Source organism: Poecilia reticulata, linkage group LG19, assembly GCF_000633615.1.
Source record: "Poecilia reticulata strain Guanapo linkage group LG19, Guppy_female_1.0+MT, whole genome shotgun sequence".
NCBI lineage: Eukaryota > Metazoa > Chordata > Actinopteri > Cyprinodontiformes > Poeciliidae > Poecilia > Poecilia reticulata.
This window is the reverse complement of record NC_024349.1, coordinates 15968720-15986385: the sequence shown is the minus strand read 5'-3', so window position 1 is coordinate 15986385 and position 17666 is coordinate 15968720. Positions and strand designations below refer to the sequence as shown.

The 17666-nt window shown below is 41.6% G+C and overlaps 1 protein-coding gene across 11 annotated transcripts in view; it reads left to right on the top strand.

Moving 5' to 3' along the window:
* The window catches only part of tanc2b (tetratricopeptide repeat, ankyrin repeat and coiled-coil containing 2b), a 120373-nt gene that overhangs the window by 85770 nt on the left and 16937 nt on the right, over positions 1-17666 (top strand). For 9 of the 11 annotated variants that reach the window (XR_001777631.1, XM_017310802.1, XM_008437288.2 and 6 more), the window contains 4 exons: positions 6097-6228; positions 14661-14699; positions 16067-16348; positions 16498-16622. Coding sequence is in view for 10 of the 11 variants with exons in the window: in XM_017310802.1 (XP_017166291.1) it covers positions 6097-6228; positions 14661-14699; positions 16067-16348; positions 16498-16622 (578 nt within the window). In the remaining variant the exon portion in view is untranslated. The remainder of the gene's footprint in view (positions 1-6096; positions 6229-14660; positions 14700-16066; positions 16349-16497; positions 16623-17666) is intronic. The other 2 variants (XM_008437289.2, XM_017310801.1) reach the window with 1 other exon arrangement.

The window sequence follows — 17666 nt, the reverse complement described above, 5'->3', positions numbered from 1 at the left end:
ATTGTGTTTAGCGTTTATTCAGTGATGATAAAAATTCTGGGAAGTAGTAAATCCACAGTGGCATTCTGTCTAAGCTCCCTCAGCCCTCTGGTGTAGATCGAAACCGCACAGCTGAACAACACTGTCTGGGACAAACTGCTTCTGCGGAATTACAGACTGCGGCTGGAGGAACATCACATAGCATAAAGCTGGATTTTGTTTGGCTAAAGGTCTCATTCATATGAGGTTTTTTCTGTAGCTGCTGTGAAAGAATCCTAAAAGTAAAAAAAAAAAAAATGTTAGTTTCATAACACGGAGGCAGCCCCCATAATGGGTCTGATTGTTTTATTGTTCTAATCAGCAGAGACTCTGTTACAGATGATGAGCTTTAATATGCACTCCTCCCACTCCCAGTGGGACAAAAGCGTTTGTTTACACAGGGCTGTTGAAAAGTATTTGCTCCCCTACAGATTTCTTCTGTTTCCCCATTTTTTAATGTCAGACCAATAATGACGTAGGTAAATGCAAATTATGATTTCGTTTATTGAGGGCAAAAAGTATTTGCCACTTAAGCCTGACTACAGCTTGCGCCACATTGGAGATGTTTACGAGCACGAGTGGCTAGTTGAAGGTCATGCCGCGGCATCTGGGTGGGATTTATGTCCAGACTTTGTCTCCAATTGTTGTTCTGCTGCACAGCTTCAGTGAGCTTGAGCTGAAGGTTAACGATTGATAGACGTAGCATTCTTCTTCAGGTTTTCCTACTGGACAGCAGAGTTCATGTTTCCATCACCTGACCAAGTTTCTCAAGACCTAAAGCAGCAAATCATCTCGTGACCCTCAAACCACCAAAACTCCACATTTATTATTATGAGTATTTTCCCAAAAGTGTCGCGGATCATGAGGCTGTTTTTGAGATGAGCCTTCTTGTTGTTTATTGTCGGCAGTGTTTATTTCCTTTGAAGTCACTGAAGGATGCCATTTTTCCCCCTCCCCAGTCTCTTTCCTATTGTCAAATCCTGAACTCTGATCATTACTAAGGCAAGTGAAGCCTGCAGGACTTTAGATATCTCCTTGAAGAGTCGTCGATGCTTTCTGGCAGTAATTCTGGTGTCTCCCGTCCACTCCTGGGAAAGGTTCTGCACTGCTCAGTGTTCTCTGCCTTTGTGGATTGTGGCTCTCACTGCGGCTTGCGGGAGCCTCACAGCTCCGTGTGTTGCTTTTTGAGATCCTACACCCTACTTCATGCTGTCGGGCAAGTTCTAGTTGACTAGAGAAACTGAACTCAGCTTTCCAAAGAATAAAAAGACAGTTTTTCACATTTCATGCCAAATTTAGAAGGCATTTTTCCCCTTAAATGTAATCATGATTTCAACTGTATGTGTGAAAACTTGTACATTCTTCAGGTGGAGTGGTGACCCTGTCTGCATGCCGCTCGTGTTCTGCTCTTTGACACTGCCGTTCTCGCAGAGCAACCGGGGTTAAAGGACTCATCGTCGTTTTCATCTCTGCCCTCCGACACACGTCTTCAGATGGCACCGAATTAGCCTGCAACGGCTTTAAAATATACGCTGCTAGCTGCAGATGATGAAAATAAAATAAGATAATCAAATAGAAATGAGGCAATTTGGTGGCGTGTGGGGGGGGAGAAGGGAAAGATGTGATGATTTTTCAGAAGGCGTTTGTGTTTTTCAGAGGGACAGGAACTCCATATTTATGAGAGAGAGATGGATATATGTGGAAGAGGAGTGAAAGAGCGTTTCATAATCTCTTCTTTCTCACACTGCCGTCTCTCCTCCACAAAGAATTATTAGATGATGTAGGGATGGGAGGCGAGCGCGGGCCGAGGATTGGCTGAGCTCACCCAGCAGAGGAACATCAAAGCCCCAGGCATTAACCATTTCTATCCCCCAGAGTGACGGAGAGACTCTCTTTGATGTGCAGAGAGGGAGGGAGAGAAAAGCGAAGCCGGAGCAGAAGGCGACCGGGGAGGAATGAGGAGTGAGGGGGCTACTCTATTACCTAATGAAGGCATGTGCGTTGGTAGAGCTGAAAGATGGATATGGAGGAAGCAGAAACTAGGACCAAGTATGCTCATCGCACTTTCTCTCTTGACGGTGCTGCCAGAATGTATTAGAGAAAGAAGTTGACTACGATTGTGAAAACGAGGGGTGGGGGGGGGGGAATTTTAAAAGAAGGAATTGTCAATATTTAAGCAGCGAGAGTCGGGTGTCCTAGTTTGATTGAAGCTAAGGAAAAAAAAAAAAAAGAAGTAAGATCCTTCATGTCTTCTGTTGGAAGTGGAAGGTGTGCTATTTTTAGACATGGTTGGTCACCGCTAATAAGATGTGTTTAAAATGTTTCAAAACAACCAAACACTGTTCTGTCCTGTGTGTTACATTTCTGATAACAAGATGCCAGAAACATACTTCTTTGATTGGAGCGTAGTGTAATACAATGTCACCCCCTCCTAAAAGTAAATATAATTGCCTGCATTTTTTTGTCTTTGCATGCTGTTGCACCATCCAGGTGGAGGCTGCGGGCTGCTCAGACCTGCCACCCTGCAGCAGCGCCATGCAAACACACACAGGTGTCGTCCAGTTTGTGTTTGTGGCAGTGAAGCTCCCCACCATTTGTAGAAGCATTATTATTATTATTATTACACTAAACCTATCTGTGAACTCTCTCAATAAGCTTACTGAATCACCGTACAGAGGAGACAGTGTAAAAATAAATGGCAAAATGGGTTTTAAAGTAACATGTTTTTACAGATTTGCACTGTTTTATGACAGGATTAAGCAGCCGTTTTTTTAAAGGCAGAAAAATCTGACAGTTATTGTGTAGAAACAAAAATAGCAACACCCATTACACGTCATAAGCTGTGAGGTGCCGGGTGAGCTTTTCTAAGTAAAAGAAAATAGGTCATCTTAGACATTGCCTTAAAATCTACATAATAGTGAACAGAACAGGAAAAGCATTCATTGTCCCACAAAGAGGAAATTCAGGAAATTCAAACTTGTATTTTCACTCTAAGTTATGACACCACAGGTAGTGAAACCATGTCTAACTGTTTTAGATTATGTTTTCTCTTTCTGCCCTTCTAATTAAAAATGATCTTAATTACAATTAGATTTTTTTTTTAATAATCACTTACCAATATGCTGATGCTCTCAGGTGTAGTTTACTCTCCTTACTTATAAAAAGGTTAGGGTAGTTTAAGACATTTGCCCAATGTACTTGGAGGAGTAAATTTCTGATTTAAGATGTCTCCTGCAAAAGTCCAAATCACTTTGGCATTTTAATGTCAGTTGGGGAGTCTGAATGCTTATCTGTCTTTATATATTTTGAATGAAAAATTAAAAGCACTTGATTTTATCAGGTCTTTGCTATTCAAACATGCAGGCCAATTTTCATCTGAAGTCACAGTAGTATTAATTGTCTGTCCTTATCCAATTTCCAACACAGACACAAAAGAGTTTTCATTCTTCCTGGCTGGCTTGAATAAAATTTTAGCTCTCTGTCCCAAAAAAAATAAAATAGGACAGATAAATTTATTTGTTATAGAGCTCATATTCACATTTTATTAGGATTTTTTCCTGCCTACAAATGACAGCGCTTACCGCAGATTTGTATTTGCTTTTGTCCCTTTGATCAAGTCCACCACTTCCAACAATCTTGTTAAAAATGTAAAGATGAACTTTACAGCCAGTTCAGAAAATGTATCCTTGGAACATGTTGCTTATTTTCTCCATATAGATATTCCTCTGTACTATTAGTATAAATGTCCTATTTACGTTGGTGGACAAACACACACACATACCCTGCTATGTCAATGCGAAACTATTGATATGGCAGCTGAATAGCGTAAGGAACGAATACACAGCCTTGAGGTACACCAACGTCACAACGAACCTTTCAGAAACACTGTTCATTTTTGAAACTTTGTGTTTTCTGTTACTTAAATAGGTTTTCATCTAGCTCTCTGATAGAAAAAAATAAAACGTTATTACTTGGCAGGAAGGACCTCAAGTTTTATTGCACCAGACTTTCTCCAAGTCAAGATAGGAGGGCACTACAGTACCTCTATGATCCACATTGTGGTGTGATGATAAATTCCTGTCAATCAGATTTAAAAAAATAATAATAATAATTTGTTAGGCTCTTAAAGTGCCAGTAGCTAACCTTTATATGAAACAACTCCTTGTCCTGCCAGCTGATTCTGTAACCGTTGCTGGACGACAGCCCAGCTGCTGTTTGATTGAGTGTGTGAGTGTGTGTGTTTTGTGCATGCATGCATTCTTGCTATCCGTCTGTCCTCTAAACAGGAAGTGCAGCTATCATTGCACCGAGCATTCATCTACACAGTCCAATTTTTAATGCACACCTTCTTCTCCCTACTCCACTCTTTTCCGCCTTCCTACTTTATTTCTTTCCGCTCTGCGTGCCGTCTTAGCGCATTGGCACAGCGAGAATGCGATCCCCAGCAGCCTGCTGCATTGCAGATAGGAATGATGAGCACACAGATTTCAGTTCTCACATTCAAACACAGTTGAAAGAGAGAGGAAGAGAGAGAGAGAGGGGGGGGAAGACTTCCCAACCCTGAAGCCCTGAGTCATTCTTCCTTGGTTTAGCTGCAGATTAATGCCTCCACACTTTCTGCTTTTAGCCCAGTTGAGCGACCAGTAACCCCCTACCCCCCACCCTCCAACCCTATTCCCATCAGGGTTGAGCTTCTAACAACAACATTCCCAGCTGCCATTTTCCTTCCTATTTGAGAAACAAATGTGGCTCATTTTTTAAGGTTTGTCACTTGGGTGACTCAGACACCCAGCAACAAACTCATACGACTGAGCGGACGTGCTCGGTATTTTTCTAAGCTATACATGTAAAACCTGTTTTTAGACATAGGACAGGGCAGGCGTCAGTGTTGTGGAGTCTAAGGTGAGAGAAGGCCGCCTTCTTCTTGGAGAATCACAATGCCTTAGCTTCCTGTGCCTGCGAAAAGAGAAGGTGAGAGACAACAGATAATGCTGATGGATGCCCACTGACACCCCCGTAAAATTGACTGGATCTAGGAACTACCTCAGGTATCATGCAACATTTGAAAAGGAGTGAATTAATTATTAAAACTGTTTATTTTTCTGCAGTTTTTTTGTTTGTTTGCTCTTGCTGTCAAACATAATAACCATAACTGCTGTAACAGAAGTGAGATACAAAAGCAGTAGGAAAATCAGGGAATTTTGAAAGTAACCTCAAGACATTTAAAAGTTGTTTGATAAAGAAAATATTGCTCCATTGGTTGAATTTATTTTTCCATCTGGCTGCGTTTTTTTTTCCCAAAATGAGTGAGGGATTCTTTGTCTCTAAGTTGTTCTAGTCTAGTTTTTACAGCCACAATAACTAGTGGAGATGATTGTAATAAAACGTTTTATTCAATACGCTTTAATACAGCAAAATGTTAAAACTTGTTCCTCATAGAAAAACACGTATGGAATAAGAATGGTTGGGAAGAGGGAATATTAAGTTTAAATAGAATATTAATCCATTTTAAAATTCATTTTTGCCCTCATCTGCTCCAAACCCTGCGCGTCTTGATCCCCGAGTGTTCCCCGCATGTTAATGCTCCCGTCTCGTATTTTCTCACCTCTAAGTGAACCGTGCAAGCTCAGGTGCGACGACGAGGCGGGTTGTTCACGTCCGCTGATCTCATTCAGCATTCAGCGGTTTCCGAGTGTCGGCCTCGGAGACACAGTGTTGGTGTGAAACAATCATCAGCCGGCGTCAGACAGCGCCCGCTCCATGAATAAGACATTTGTCTGCTAAGCTAATTAATCCTGAGAGGGCCCGCATGGCATCTGCCTCTGTGCTGCGTGACAGACACAGAGAGGAGGGAATTCGAGGGCTGAAGCAACGGCTCCATCTTTCCTGGAGGAGCTCGAGCCTGGGACCGCTTTCTCTGAAACCTTTGCCACGCTCTTTTTGTATGTGTGCACACTATGAGTTTGTTGACACGCGTTCTGGCATTTGTATGGGTTTTTTTTCTCTGTTTTCCTCCTCTGATATATCCTGCTGTTTCCCTTTCCTTCCCCCCACCCCCCGTCACGCACACGACAACAGCTACAAGTTCGGCCCACCTGGAGGACCTGGCGTACCTGGATGATCAGAGGCACACTCCGTTACGCACCTCGCTGCGCATGCCAAGGCAGAGCACCACCTGCGGGCCGGGTCGCTCCGGGCAGGACCTGAGAGGTGAGTGCAAACACTCGGACACACTCTCGGGTGTGTCTCGCCACATTACAATATCATCAAAACATACATTTTATTACATTACAATTCAACAAGTGAAACTGCTTTGTCATATAGAGTCATTCCGTGTAGTGGTGCATTTCAAGCTAAACTATTATACAGTTTCTCAGAGAAATATTTGCATATTCTGACCAAAAATAGTAACTGTTGAATATGAAATGTTTATATCCTGCATAATTGTGAGGAAGCCATTTTCACTCAGGAGGGTAAATCGCAAAAGATCATTGCTGAATAAGCCACGTGCTCACAGAGTGCTGTATGCAAACATGTTAATGGAAGGTTGAGTGGAAGAAAAAAGTATCGGCGAAAAAAGTGCTCAGGGGTAACTGCAACCTTAATGGTATTGTGAAGTGAAGCCACTTTAGGAGTTTCAGGTAAATTTAAAATGTGTTTCAATAGTTTTAAGAGCCATCACAAATAAATATCCAAGACGTGGACTACAAAAACACTCCTGAACCAGTAATAATTTAAGCATCTAATTTGAGATGAAGAGAAAAGGGATTGAACTGTTGCTCATTGGTCTGAAGTCCTTTTTTTTTTTCTTCAGATGGAAGCTAGTTTTGCATTTAAGTCAAAAATTAAGGTTGCAGAATGTGAAGGAAGATTGGAGAGGCAATCTCCTATTGGTCCAAAGTTTCATCCGCTGGTTCTGGTCCGAAGTCAGGCTCGCTGTCTACCAGGAAATCTCAGAGCGCTTCAAGCTTCCATCTTCTGACAAACTGATGAAATGCTGATTTCATTTTCCAGACTTAGACTTTTATCCAGCCCACACAAACAAAATTGCCAACAGCTGCTTTAATGAACATTGTATCACTGTTGTTGATTGGTCAGCACACCGCATGGAGAATCTATGGTGAACTGACAAGAGGAAGAAAACGAGTACCAGAACCAACAGCGCAGGCGAACTGAAGGCCGCAGTCGAAGCAACCTGGGCTTAATTAACGTCTCAGCAGAGCTACAGGCTAATGGCATCGATGCAGTTATTCGTGTGAAAGAAGCCCTGACTAAGCATTGTGTAAATATCGCACACCATGTGGGCATATGGTGACATTTAATATTTAGCTCATTTCTTTTTGATTGAGAAAACTTTGAGAAACATTGCTTATAGTGACTTGAAAGCATCACAAGATAGTCTGACTTCTCAACCATAAAGTGAAAAGTAACTGACAGAAAACGTCTGCACGGTGTCACAAATCCCAAGAATTTAACCCAAGGATCCTTTTTTTTGGTGTAATCAATAATATTAGTTCTGTATTTGCTGCAACTCCGATTGCACCCTCTTATTTTTGAAGAAACTGTGTTTTAGTTTTATAAAGTGTTCTGTGAGGCCTCGATAAACCACCTGTGGCATGCTTTCTTATGAATACAATACAGTCGAAGTATTTGGCTTGAAAAAATAACAGCATGTTCCAATCTGTCCCGCATTTTTTTTTTTTTTCTGGAGGCGAAGCTTGATTCAGTCAAGCTTCGAGTCCAACGGACAAATAATATGTTATGTGTCCCAATACCTGAAACCCCAACCGCGGTGAAAGGTGCACTTTCTTTTTATTGTAGTTGTGTTGATTGTGGCTAACAGACTGCATACCAGGACTGTTGTTTTTTTTTTTTATCCTTTAAAGAGCCCTGCAGCCATAATGGATTTTTTCTTCAATTACAAAATGCTGCTTTGTCTCAGGTTTGTTTGTGATTAGCCTGTTGTGCTGCCTTCTCCACTGATCAGTTCAGCCCGTCCTCGACAAGCAGCACAACTCAAAAGCATCTGAGGACTTGCGAGGCAAAGCAGCATGACGACCGAATCTTACTTAGCATTCGAAAGGAAATCCGAGGCGGGTAGATTTGCAGTTGCATGTGTTTGTGAGGTTTTAAGCCAGAGATGTGGTGGTTCGGTTGTTGAACGTTCTCAGCTGTTGTGTAGTTTCTTTCTTATTTCTGCGCAAAAAAAAAAAAAAAAAAGCAGAGGAGGGAGAGAGCAGACAAAGAGCTTTTTGTCACGCTGTGTCACTACAAAGCTAAAATTTGTCTCAACAGCCACAGCTTGTGTCCGCTTCACTTCACACTGTTTTAATTCTAACGCACAGCGAGCGCCTCCCTTTTTCTTTTTTCTTTTTTTAAACAGCCAAATGTCACAACACTATCTGTCCTCTTGCCCGTCCTCCTCCTCCTTTTCCTCCTCCGCTGTCGGATTGTAACGAGCGCCGTCATGGCTGCCCTCTGCCGCCCGAGCGAGTACAAATATGCATCTGTTTGTCTTTTCAAACACCTGTTAAGACCCTGCTCACCCGAGAGAGCGTTCAGCCGAGGTTTGATGCAATTCCCCTGCTCGAGGGCAGCTGTCTGCAGGGAAGCGTGGAGTGAAAGGAGTGTGGAAAAATGTAGGGCAGTGGATGGAGACAGACTCGGGGGGATGAGGTAGTCCCTCGTTTCTCTGTTGTTGTTTTTTTTCCAAAGCTTTGCCGGGTTCTGCCAAAGCCACTTGTTTTAACTGACCCCCTCTCTTAGGGCAGCCGAGTGTGTTTACAAGCCAAACGACTGCATCCCAGCATGCTTTCTGCCCCTTTAGATCAGTGTCAGAGCCTCCCTGAGTGCTCTGCTCCTGTGGCTTCTTGGTTAGAGACAGAGGAAGAGGCACAGCTAGACGGGGCATGAGAGTAAATCGAAAATCTATGTTCCCCCCCCCCAAGAAGAATGAGACGACAAAAGGTTTTTACTCAAGGTCATGCTTAAAGCTTGAAGTTACACACTCTCATGTTAGAGACAATTGATTGAACAGAAAAGTAGCTGTCATCTTAACTATCCCAAGATATCTGAAGGTTTTATTTATTTGTAGTTCTGTAAAAGTCTTGTTTATCCTCCTTCCACTCATCTAAATAGGTCCCCCTCCTCCTTACATTGCCAAGCATCACAGCCATGGTTGTTGAGGATTGTGGCCACTAGAGGGCGGTTCTGGGTTTTAGTTTTGGTTTGCATGGCTGAAGGAAAAACCCCTGAAGCACATGTTGAGAACTTCACTTAATTTCCAATTTACAAGACGATGAAAAATGCAAGAAAATGGTTCATGGTGAGCCTATTCTATATAACAATGTATTTGTTTGTCAGCTGAATGACACAGACTTGAGGCGAAAGCAGCAGGATACGGCGTTGCCTCTGTCTCTCTCATACTGATCAATAAGCATCTAAAAGTAGAAGCAGAGGTAAAATAGGGTTTTGGCCAAGAGAAAATATATTAATTTATGTGACCAGAGCATCAAAGCCGCAGTTTACTCGCCTCAAAAGGTTCCGCAATTAAAGCCTTTCATAATTATAAAGGTTGATTTGCTTTCAATCAATAAAAACAGCAGCATCGGCCAATGAGTCTGTCTTTTAAAGAAGAGGGAGGAAAAAGCTGGTAGATTTAACAAGCTAACAAGATCAATCTGTCACTGTATAAAATCTCACCAGCTTCTTTTTACTTCATCTGATAAAAACTGAGATGCTGTTAGCTTGATTTTTTTTTTTTTTTTTTTTAGCAGTCTGAACTTGGCTAATATACAGTCAAACTCACACCTCTAATGTTTCCTTTTTGGCCCTTATCAACCACAAACTTGAATTTTTGGGAGATTTCATGTGACAGACCAACACAAAGTAATGAGAACATTTTTATTTTTTTTAAAGTTAAAAATTGTGACTTGCATCTGTAGTTTTTTTTTTCTTTACCAGGATTGCCCTGAATTTAGCTCCATTCATCTTTCCATCTTCTATGTGTAAGTCAATGTTGCCGCCACCATGTTTTGCTATTTTACCAACTCGCATGTTGTTTTGCTTTACACTGGATTACCAATGGCTCTTCCATACTTTCTCCCCAAACATTTAGCTTTGTGGACTTATTACATGACCTCTAAAAACTGTTCCTTGCACTTCATTATTTTAGGTGTAGCCTATCAAAGACAAATATGCGTCTCATTTATTTGTAAAAAATAAATAAATTAATTTAAAAAAATGCACATTTGTTTTGGCTTATCATAAAATCCCAATACAATTAATTGTACATTGTGAGTGTAGCATGACAAGAAGGTGAAAAGAAAGGAGTAAGAAATCTTTGGCAAAACTGTACAAATGGGGAAATACGGAAGTTAATAAATGAAGTTATTATATGTAGAAGCTGAACATGAAGCTACTTCTAGACGGCAGTCTTGTGCCACACTGATAACTAGTGTCCAGATTGCTGTGAAATTTGTCATAAGCTGGTCAAGCTACCAAAGAGTGAATCATGTTGTGATCTTCTCTGGACTTTTGTCGGCTGGCGGATCCAAATTAAAACTCTTGCTGTAAGAACTTAAAATAAAATAATTGCTCTGAAGATCGTATCCAACGATTTGACTGATGCGGACTCGTACATGGATTAGCAGGGAGGAGGTTATCCACTGGTCAGGTGGTAGCCGGCTGGCAAGATGCAGCTGTGGTTGATTTTGTCCGATCTTCCTTTGAAGCCAGCCACCGTGGGGAGGTGGGGGGCGCCAAGCAGTGCTGCTGTTTTGAGCAGAGTGAGTCAGACTGTAATGGACTGTCTTGTGCTCCTGCCTGCCCACCTCTAAGATTTATCGCCCACCTTATCTATTCACTGCAAACTCCCTCACATAACCGTACGCTGCACACACATTTTCTCCTTCGTTTATCTTCACTTTCACTCCTTTTTTATTTTTGTTGCTCTCTCCTTCTGTCCATCGCTGTCTCTCTGCCTCTTGCTTATGGATAGAAATCTGACTCTGACTGAGGGCTTTTATGTATAAAAATAATTACACTTCCAGATGGTTTCGTTACTCCGTGACAAGAGTGATGAGTAAATTATAACTCTGAGAAACTCGTCTGAGTGCCGTTACAGATGATACATTTAAGAAATGAGGATTGAAAGATGCACTGACTTCCTTACAGTTAACAAAACTCTCCTGCAAACAAGCATCACTTCTGTGCGGCACCACGAAACGTATCAATACTTCTTTAGCTTTTCCCACATCCTGTCACATTATAAGCACAGATTTTAATGTATTTCTTGGATATTATATGTGGCAGATGAACAGAGAGATGGTTTTTAAGCTGAGTTAAGCTATAAAACAACATATCAAGCTTTCAACATTTGCAACAAGCAATATGAGGAAGTCGGCTAAGTTGAAAACGGTGCTGTAAGGTAAAACTCTCTAGCCCATATGCAGATGAGATGGCAGAAAATTAACACTGCCTTTTAAAATCGATCATTTAAAAATATGATTTTTAAATACATGATTTTTCATTCAAATCATGTACTTGCTACATTTCACATTTAATGAAATATGACTTAACATCTTTGTCTTTTAAAGCCTAGCCTTGCATTAATATACTCAAAATTTTTACTTATTTGCTAAGGTTATTATTTTAATCTCAAATAACAAACTTGGAGTGCATTGGCTGCTAAAAGTAAAGCATTTCTAAAAGTATGTTTGAGTCTGTATATTAAAGTATATTCTGAAAATTGGATTTTGCAGAAGCACATTTGGATTTTAAGTATTGCTTTAGGCCACAAATGATAAAGAGCTGAGCAGTATTGAAGATGATAAAAACACAAATTGTTGAAGTTTAACTTTTTTGATTTGTTGTTTCACATCTGCCTTGACTTTTATCTACAAAATAACTGCCAACATGCCCAGATTTAGTTGACCAAGCAGTATCACACTGGAAAGCAGACTGCAAGATGCAAAAATAAGTTTCCCAAAGCCACCCAAAGAGTATCTTCACAGGACTCTTACTACTGCTGACATGGAAGTTAGTACCTATACAATCAGAAAGCGACTGTAAAAGCTGAACTTTCAGGAGAAAACCTTTGGTCTCTGTGATAAACATGTTGGGCAAATAATTATCAAAGGAACATTGTTGGATAATGTTCCTTTGACAAATGATTGTAAAATGTAATTATTTAGACAGTTTAAAAGATGACATGTTTGGAAGCAGTGAAGCATAGAGGTGGGAGTGTCATGGTTTTGGGATGCTTTGATAAAACAGGACCTGGCTGGGTCGCCTCTATAGAATGAGTTGCAGCACAGCAATGGATATGGGGCGAGTGCTAGGTGTGGAGACGACCCTAGAAAGTATAATTAGGTTTTTCTCTGACCATATGATCCCAATCGTCACCCTCCCAAAACCCTTTTGCTACAAGCAGAATGTCTATCCACAACTCTTTCCACTGATTCGTCTCTTCATTTTCTCCTCTTCCTCACTCTCAAGGCTGCCCTGCCACCATGAGTCATCCTCACCTGGTGAATAATTAAAAAAGTCTGGGACTCTCACTCCGTTTGGACTTGGAGAGGGGACCGGTGGAGGAGGAGGAGATGGGGGGGAGGGGGGGAGTGATACCTTCCTCTGCGTCGCCTGAGGGAGAGTGTTATGGGCAGGATTATGAGCAACCGCCATCCATCCATCCCTCACAGATACATTTGCTTTCAGCAGCCTTGAAACTACTCCCTCAGCCCCCGTTCACAACATGGCTGCCATGTTTTCCTGGAATGCCTGGCACAGTGGCGCAGCGGAGGCTGCATGGCTCAAATCGTGTGAGGCGGGGTAATCATTTTAGGGGGATGGTGCCAGATAGCGCAAGGTTGGGTTTGCTAATTCCACAAGTACGGGAGGAGATTTGCAGCCACGTTAGGCTTTCAGTCACCCCCCAAGGATAATTGGATTAGCACCATTTAAAACAGAACAGCTCTGGGTGTTTAGCTCCTTCTTTCTGTGACCGCTGGTGCTGGCAGCTTCGGGCAGTCTTTACACTTTTTATCACCAGTGTTACATCAGGTCATCATTCTTTCTGGGAGAATATTACATCAGTGTCTAGTTGTTTTTCTGCCTCTTTTCCCTCTGACTACATGGGTTTTTTGAGTTAGCACTAAAAAATAATCTGACCTGGGAATATGGATGAAGCATCTTTTATTACACTGAGCTGCAGCTGGCACGCAGCTTAGTGCTGCCTATGCACTCCTAATAAACAGCTTTTCACACAATTCTAGACATGTCGGGTTGATCTTTTTCTCTCTTTTTTTGCTGGTTTTATTGGTTGAAATATTCTCAGTGTGATCATCACATTTCTTTTCATCCTCATGGTAGCATTCTTGGGGGGATACATGGCTAAAAAAGCCCTTTAGAGAGCTGTTTGCTGCAGGACAACAAATTCTGTGTTACTCTTAGATGAAAAGGTGTCACATAGTGGCAAAACGAGGCGTCTCTTCAGGAAGCTGAATTTTCGCTTGTTTGTTTTGCATAAGCAGGTGGGGTTCAAATGTTTGAGGAAAAAAATATGTTTTTGTGCAAAAACTGCAGCAACAAAAGCAAAAGCGACAAAAAAAGAAGTTCCTCACAGTGTCTTGATCTCAGCATCGTCAAGTCTGTTGGTTTACATAAAACGGCACCAGGATTCGAAGCGGTTTGCACCCACAGAGTTATGCGATTCTCCAAACTTCCGACCGAGGTCCTTTTAAAAACTGCATTTACGTTTGTCTGTTTTGAAAGCAAAAGGACGGTCGCACCAAATACTGAACATTTCATTTGAAAGCATCCAGTTTCTCTTTTTTTTCCTTCACATTTTCTCTGATGCATTATTGAAACCCTCTGATATTTGCCTCTGAACTCACAGCACAGTATAAAAATTCATGCCAACTCGCAAAACGCACTCTTTGAGCATATCGTGCTTGCTGTCTTGCAAAGTACACATTTTCTGCACCTCTGGTTCTCTGTATGCTTATTGCTGGTAGTCCGCAGAGTGTGAAATGAACTACCTCGCAGGCTGTCATCTGAGCAGCAGCTACTTTTCTCTGCAAGGATCTGATCGCAACTCACCTAACTGAAGGGAAGCAAAAGAAAGACTCGACCAGAAATAGGATTTGGCACGTTGTCAGAGACGACTTGTTGCTGTGGCTTCAAATTTGAGATTTGACACATGGCAGACGTGGATGGCTTCGTGTTCAAATGTTGCTAACAACCTACATGAAATAAAGCAGCGGATTCAAGGCCGGAGTCCGCCATTCCCGAGTCGTCTTAATACCAGAAATTCTCTCCAATACTCTTTATGGGAATTTATTGATCTTGTTAACAACAATTGAACTAGTTATATTCCCCAACGTGCCCTGCAGACACACTTAAAAATGTGCTCAGTGTTGATTCAAAGACTAGTAGCTAAATGACCTTAGTTTGGTTGTGTCTAACGTCATAACATGCTGATGCGAGAGCTACTTTTTTTGTGTGTGCTCACTTCTTGTTCCACTGAGCTGCCCCTTGCTCTGTCCTCTGACACTGCTGCAGTTTTCATTTCTGTCCTCACTTGCTTTTTGTTTTCTTCTTTCTCTCCTTACTTTCTGTCCTCTGCTTGCTGTCCGTCTCAGCTTCTGCAAATAACACCCATGCCTGGCAATCTCAGTCACGTAAGTTACTTTAAATTTCATTTGTCGCATCAGGTTGTCGGTCTTTCACACAATTTCCTCGCCGGCTACTAGTTACAGCGGCTTAGAAAGTGTTCGTAACAGTTAAATTTTACATTTGATCAAATTGCAACCGTAAACTTCTATGAGTTTACAGACTAAACAATGTATCTTTTTCACAGCAATTACACAGTTGACTAATTAAGCATTACTTTGTGTTGGAATATTACATCAAGGCGCAGTAAAAACACTTAAAGTACTTATTTGTAACATGATAAAATGTCCCTGCTCTGTTGTAGTAATCGGCAAATACAAACAAAAAATCTCATTCGGTCTCGAGCAGAACGGCTAAAGATACAATATTTAAACGAATGCCGTAACTATTAAAAGCAGGGGATGCTTTAAGAGTTTAAAAGACGAGGCTCGGGAGATGATGCCCAGAGGCAGCGAGTTGAAGTTTACAGAGGTTTTTATCACACGGCTTTAAAACTGTGTACCAGATTCATTTTACCCTCATTAGTCTTTAATGGTCCATATGTTCTGCAGAGAACATGTCCAACCTTTGGGTGACTTTGGCTTATCAACTCCCCCTAGTGAGAAAAAGCAGCAGTTGGCAGCGACTGATGAAAGCAGTCACTGGGTAGAGAAGAGCAGTAATCACCTTCTTTGATCTTTGTAGTTACATTTTCTCCCTCTTGTGATTTATATAATGATCTTACTCCTTTAGGTTATCACCATCCCACAATTCCTTTTATTTGTACTTATGAATACTTTCCTAGTGTTTTACGTTTAAAGCAACCCTTTTTGGACTATTTCTTTTTTTATTTGTAATTACCACTGCTAAATTTCTAAGCATTGAAATCATATCTGGTCTAATTAACTGCGTTTTCCTGCTGCGTGGTGTAGAGATACCAAACAGAAGGCTGCAAGCTGTCCACATAAAACTTATTAGCTTACTTATTAGCAAACATGTAGGAGATATAGCAGGTACGCATCTGTATGATGCACTTTCATGTCTGTTCATCCCCACATCTGTCCGTCTGTTCATCCATACGTTTGCCAATCCCTGCATCCGGCCATGGAGCTGCCTGTCCATCAGTCTGTCTCAAAGTCCAAACGGTTTGTTTATCCATGCATCCATTTATCCACCTGGCTGTCGGTCCATAACATTGTCCATTAACATTTTTTGTCTACGTCCATTCGTCCATCCATTAAATTAGATAGTTATATAATGGACATTCTGACGTACAGCTAAAGGGAGCTAAAATAAAAAAAATCTTGAAATTTGATTTTAAAAATAACTTTTTAAAAAATTAAGTAAAGTAGCTCCGAGTCCTCTAAAACGTCCTCCGTTTCCCTGCAACCCGCAGTGCGTTTTGCACCTTATCGGCCTCAGGACATCGCTCTCAAACCTCTGCTGTTCGAAGTGCCCAGCATCACCATGGACTCCGTCTTCACGGGACGCGAGTGGCTCTTCCAGGAGATTGACGCCCACCTCAACAATCCCAACGGCGGCGGCAACCACGGTGTCGTGATCGTGGGCAACATCGGCTTCGGCAAGACGGCGATCATCTCCCGGCTGGTGGCGCTGAGCTGCCACGGCACCCGCATGAGGCAGATCGCCTCGGACAGCCCGCAGGCCTCACCCAAACGTGAGCTTCAATCTGCTTTCGAACCCGTTTAAGTTCTACCTTTTAGCACCGCTTTGATATTTGATTGAAAAATAGCTGTTCAGAGTCACGGTAAATGTTTTTTTTTTTCCGAGCCGGCCCTTAGCTTGTTCTCGTCGTCTTGTGTCCAGATGGAGAGGGGCTCCCTCTCACGCAGCCCCAACCCACGCACGGCACCCTAGGAGGAGGCAGCTGTCCTGGAACCCCTGAGATGAGGCGACGTCAGGAAGAGTCCATGAGGAGGCTGGCGTCACAAGTATGGAAAACACACAGCTATTCAAACAAACCTCTCCATTCAAAGATTAAGACTTTGTCTGATATTGAAGCTTAAAATTAGGTCAGCGTTTTGAGTCATCTCTTTATCCCATCGAAGTCAACTGTCAACAAAACTGTTAGCTCGTTTTAACAAGGTAATTATTACCAAGATTATCTCAAGATAATAACAACTTGTCCTTTTTTTTAAATATAAAAATAAATTTTTTTGCTTGACATTTGAAGTTTCAGTTACTAATACCTACACATTTGAACAGCCTTTGACTGTGCCCTCTCTTGATTTATCAGGGACATTGTTGTCATAACCCAAACTCTTAGAACAAATAGAGTTAAACCAATTAAATAAATCAACGCATTTAAATGTTTGTACGAAAAAAATTACCTGAGACGTTTGAAAATCTGTCTCGAAATTTGAAACAGAAAGTGTGTTAATGTTGGTGTAGCTGGAAACTGTCTTTTAAGATGAAAAGGGGACAATCATCTAAAACGTTTGGAATCTGCTTTAAAATTTCCTCTTTGCTGTCTTGAACATATTTCGAGTCTTGACACACACAAAGTGCGAACACCTGCCCACTTCCCCCCGTTGTTCTTCCAGGCCACTTTTGCACCTCGATCCCTCCTTTCCCTGCTGCTCGACCATCTGCATCCCCAGTCCCAGCCTCCTGCATTATGCAGATGTGTTTAAAAAAGAAAAAAACAACTTTGCCAGGGAGCCTTATAAAATATTTATATCTGAAGAAAGCCATTTTCTAGCCAAGCTATTAGATCTCGTTAACTCTTGGCATTAATAATTGAACTCGCTCCCTTTTTCACCCCTTTTGTTTTAAAACCCAGTATTCCATTGTGACTAAAAAAAAAAATTTGCATTTTATTTGATGAGTTTCTCTTCCCCCGTCTCTCTGCCATCACCTCTGAATATTCAACCTCTACGTCACACCTGCTGCCGTTGTTTCATCTGAAAACCTCTCGCAAAAAATCCAGCGCTACTTTCCGTCACCGCAAACCTTTTGGAAGGTTTTTCTGAGTC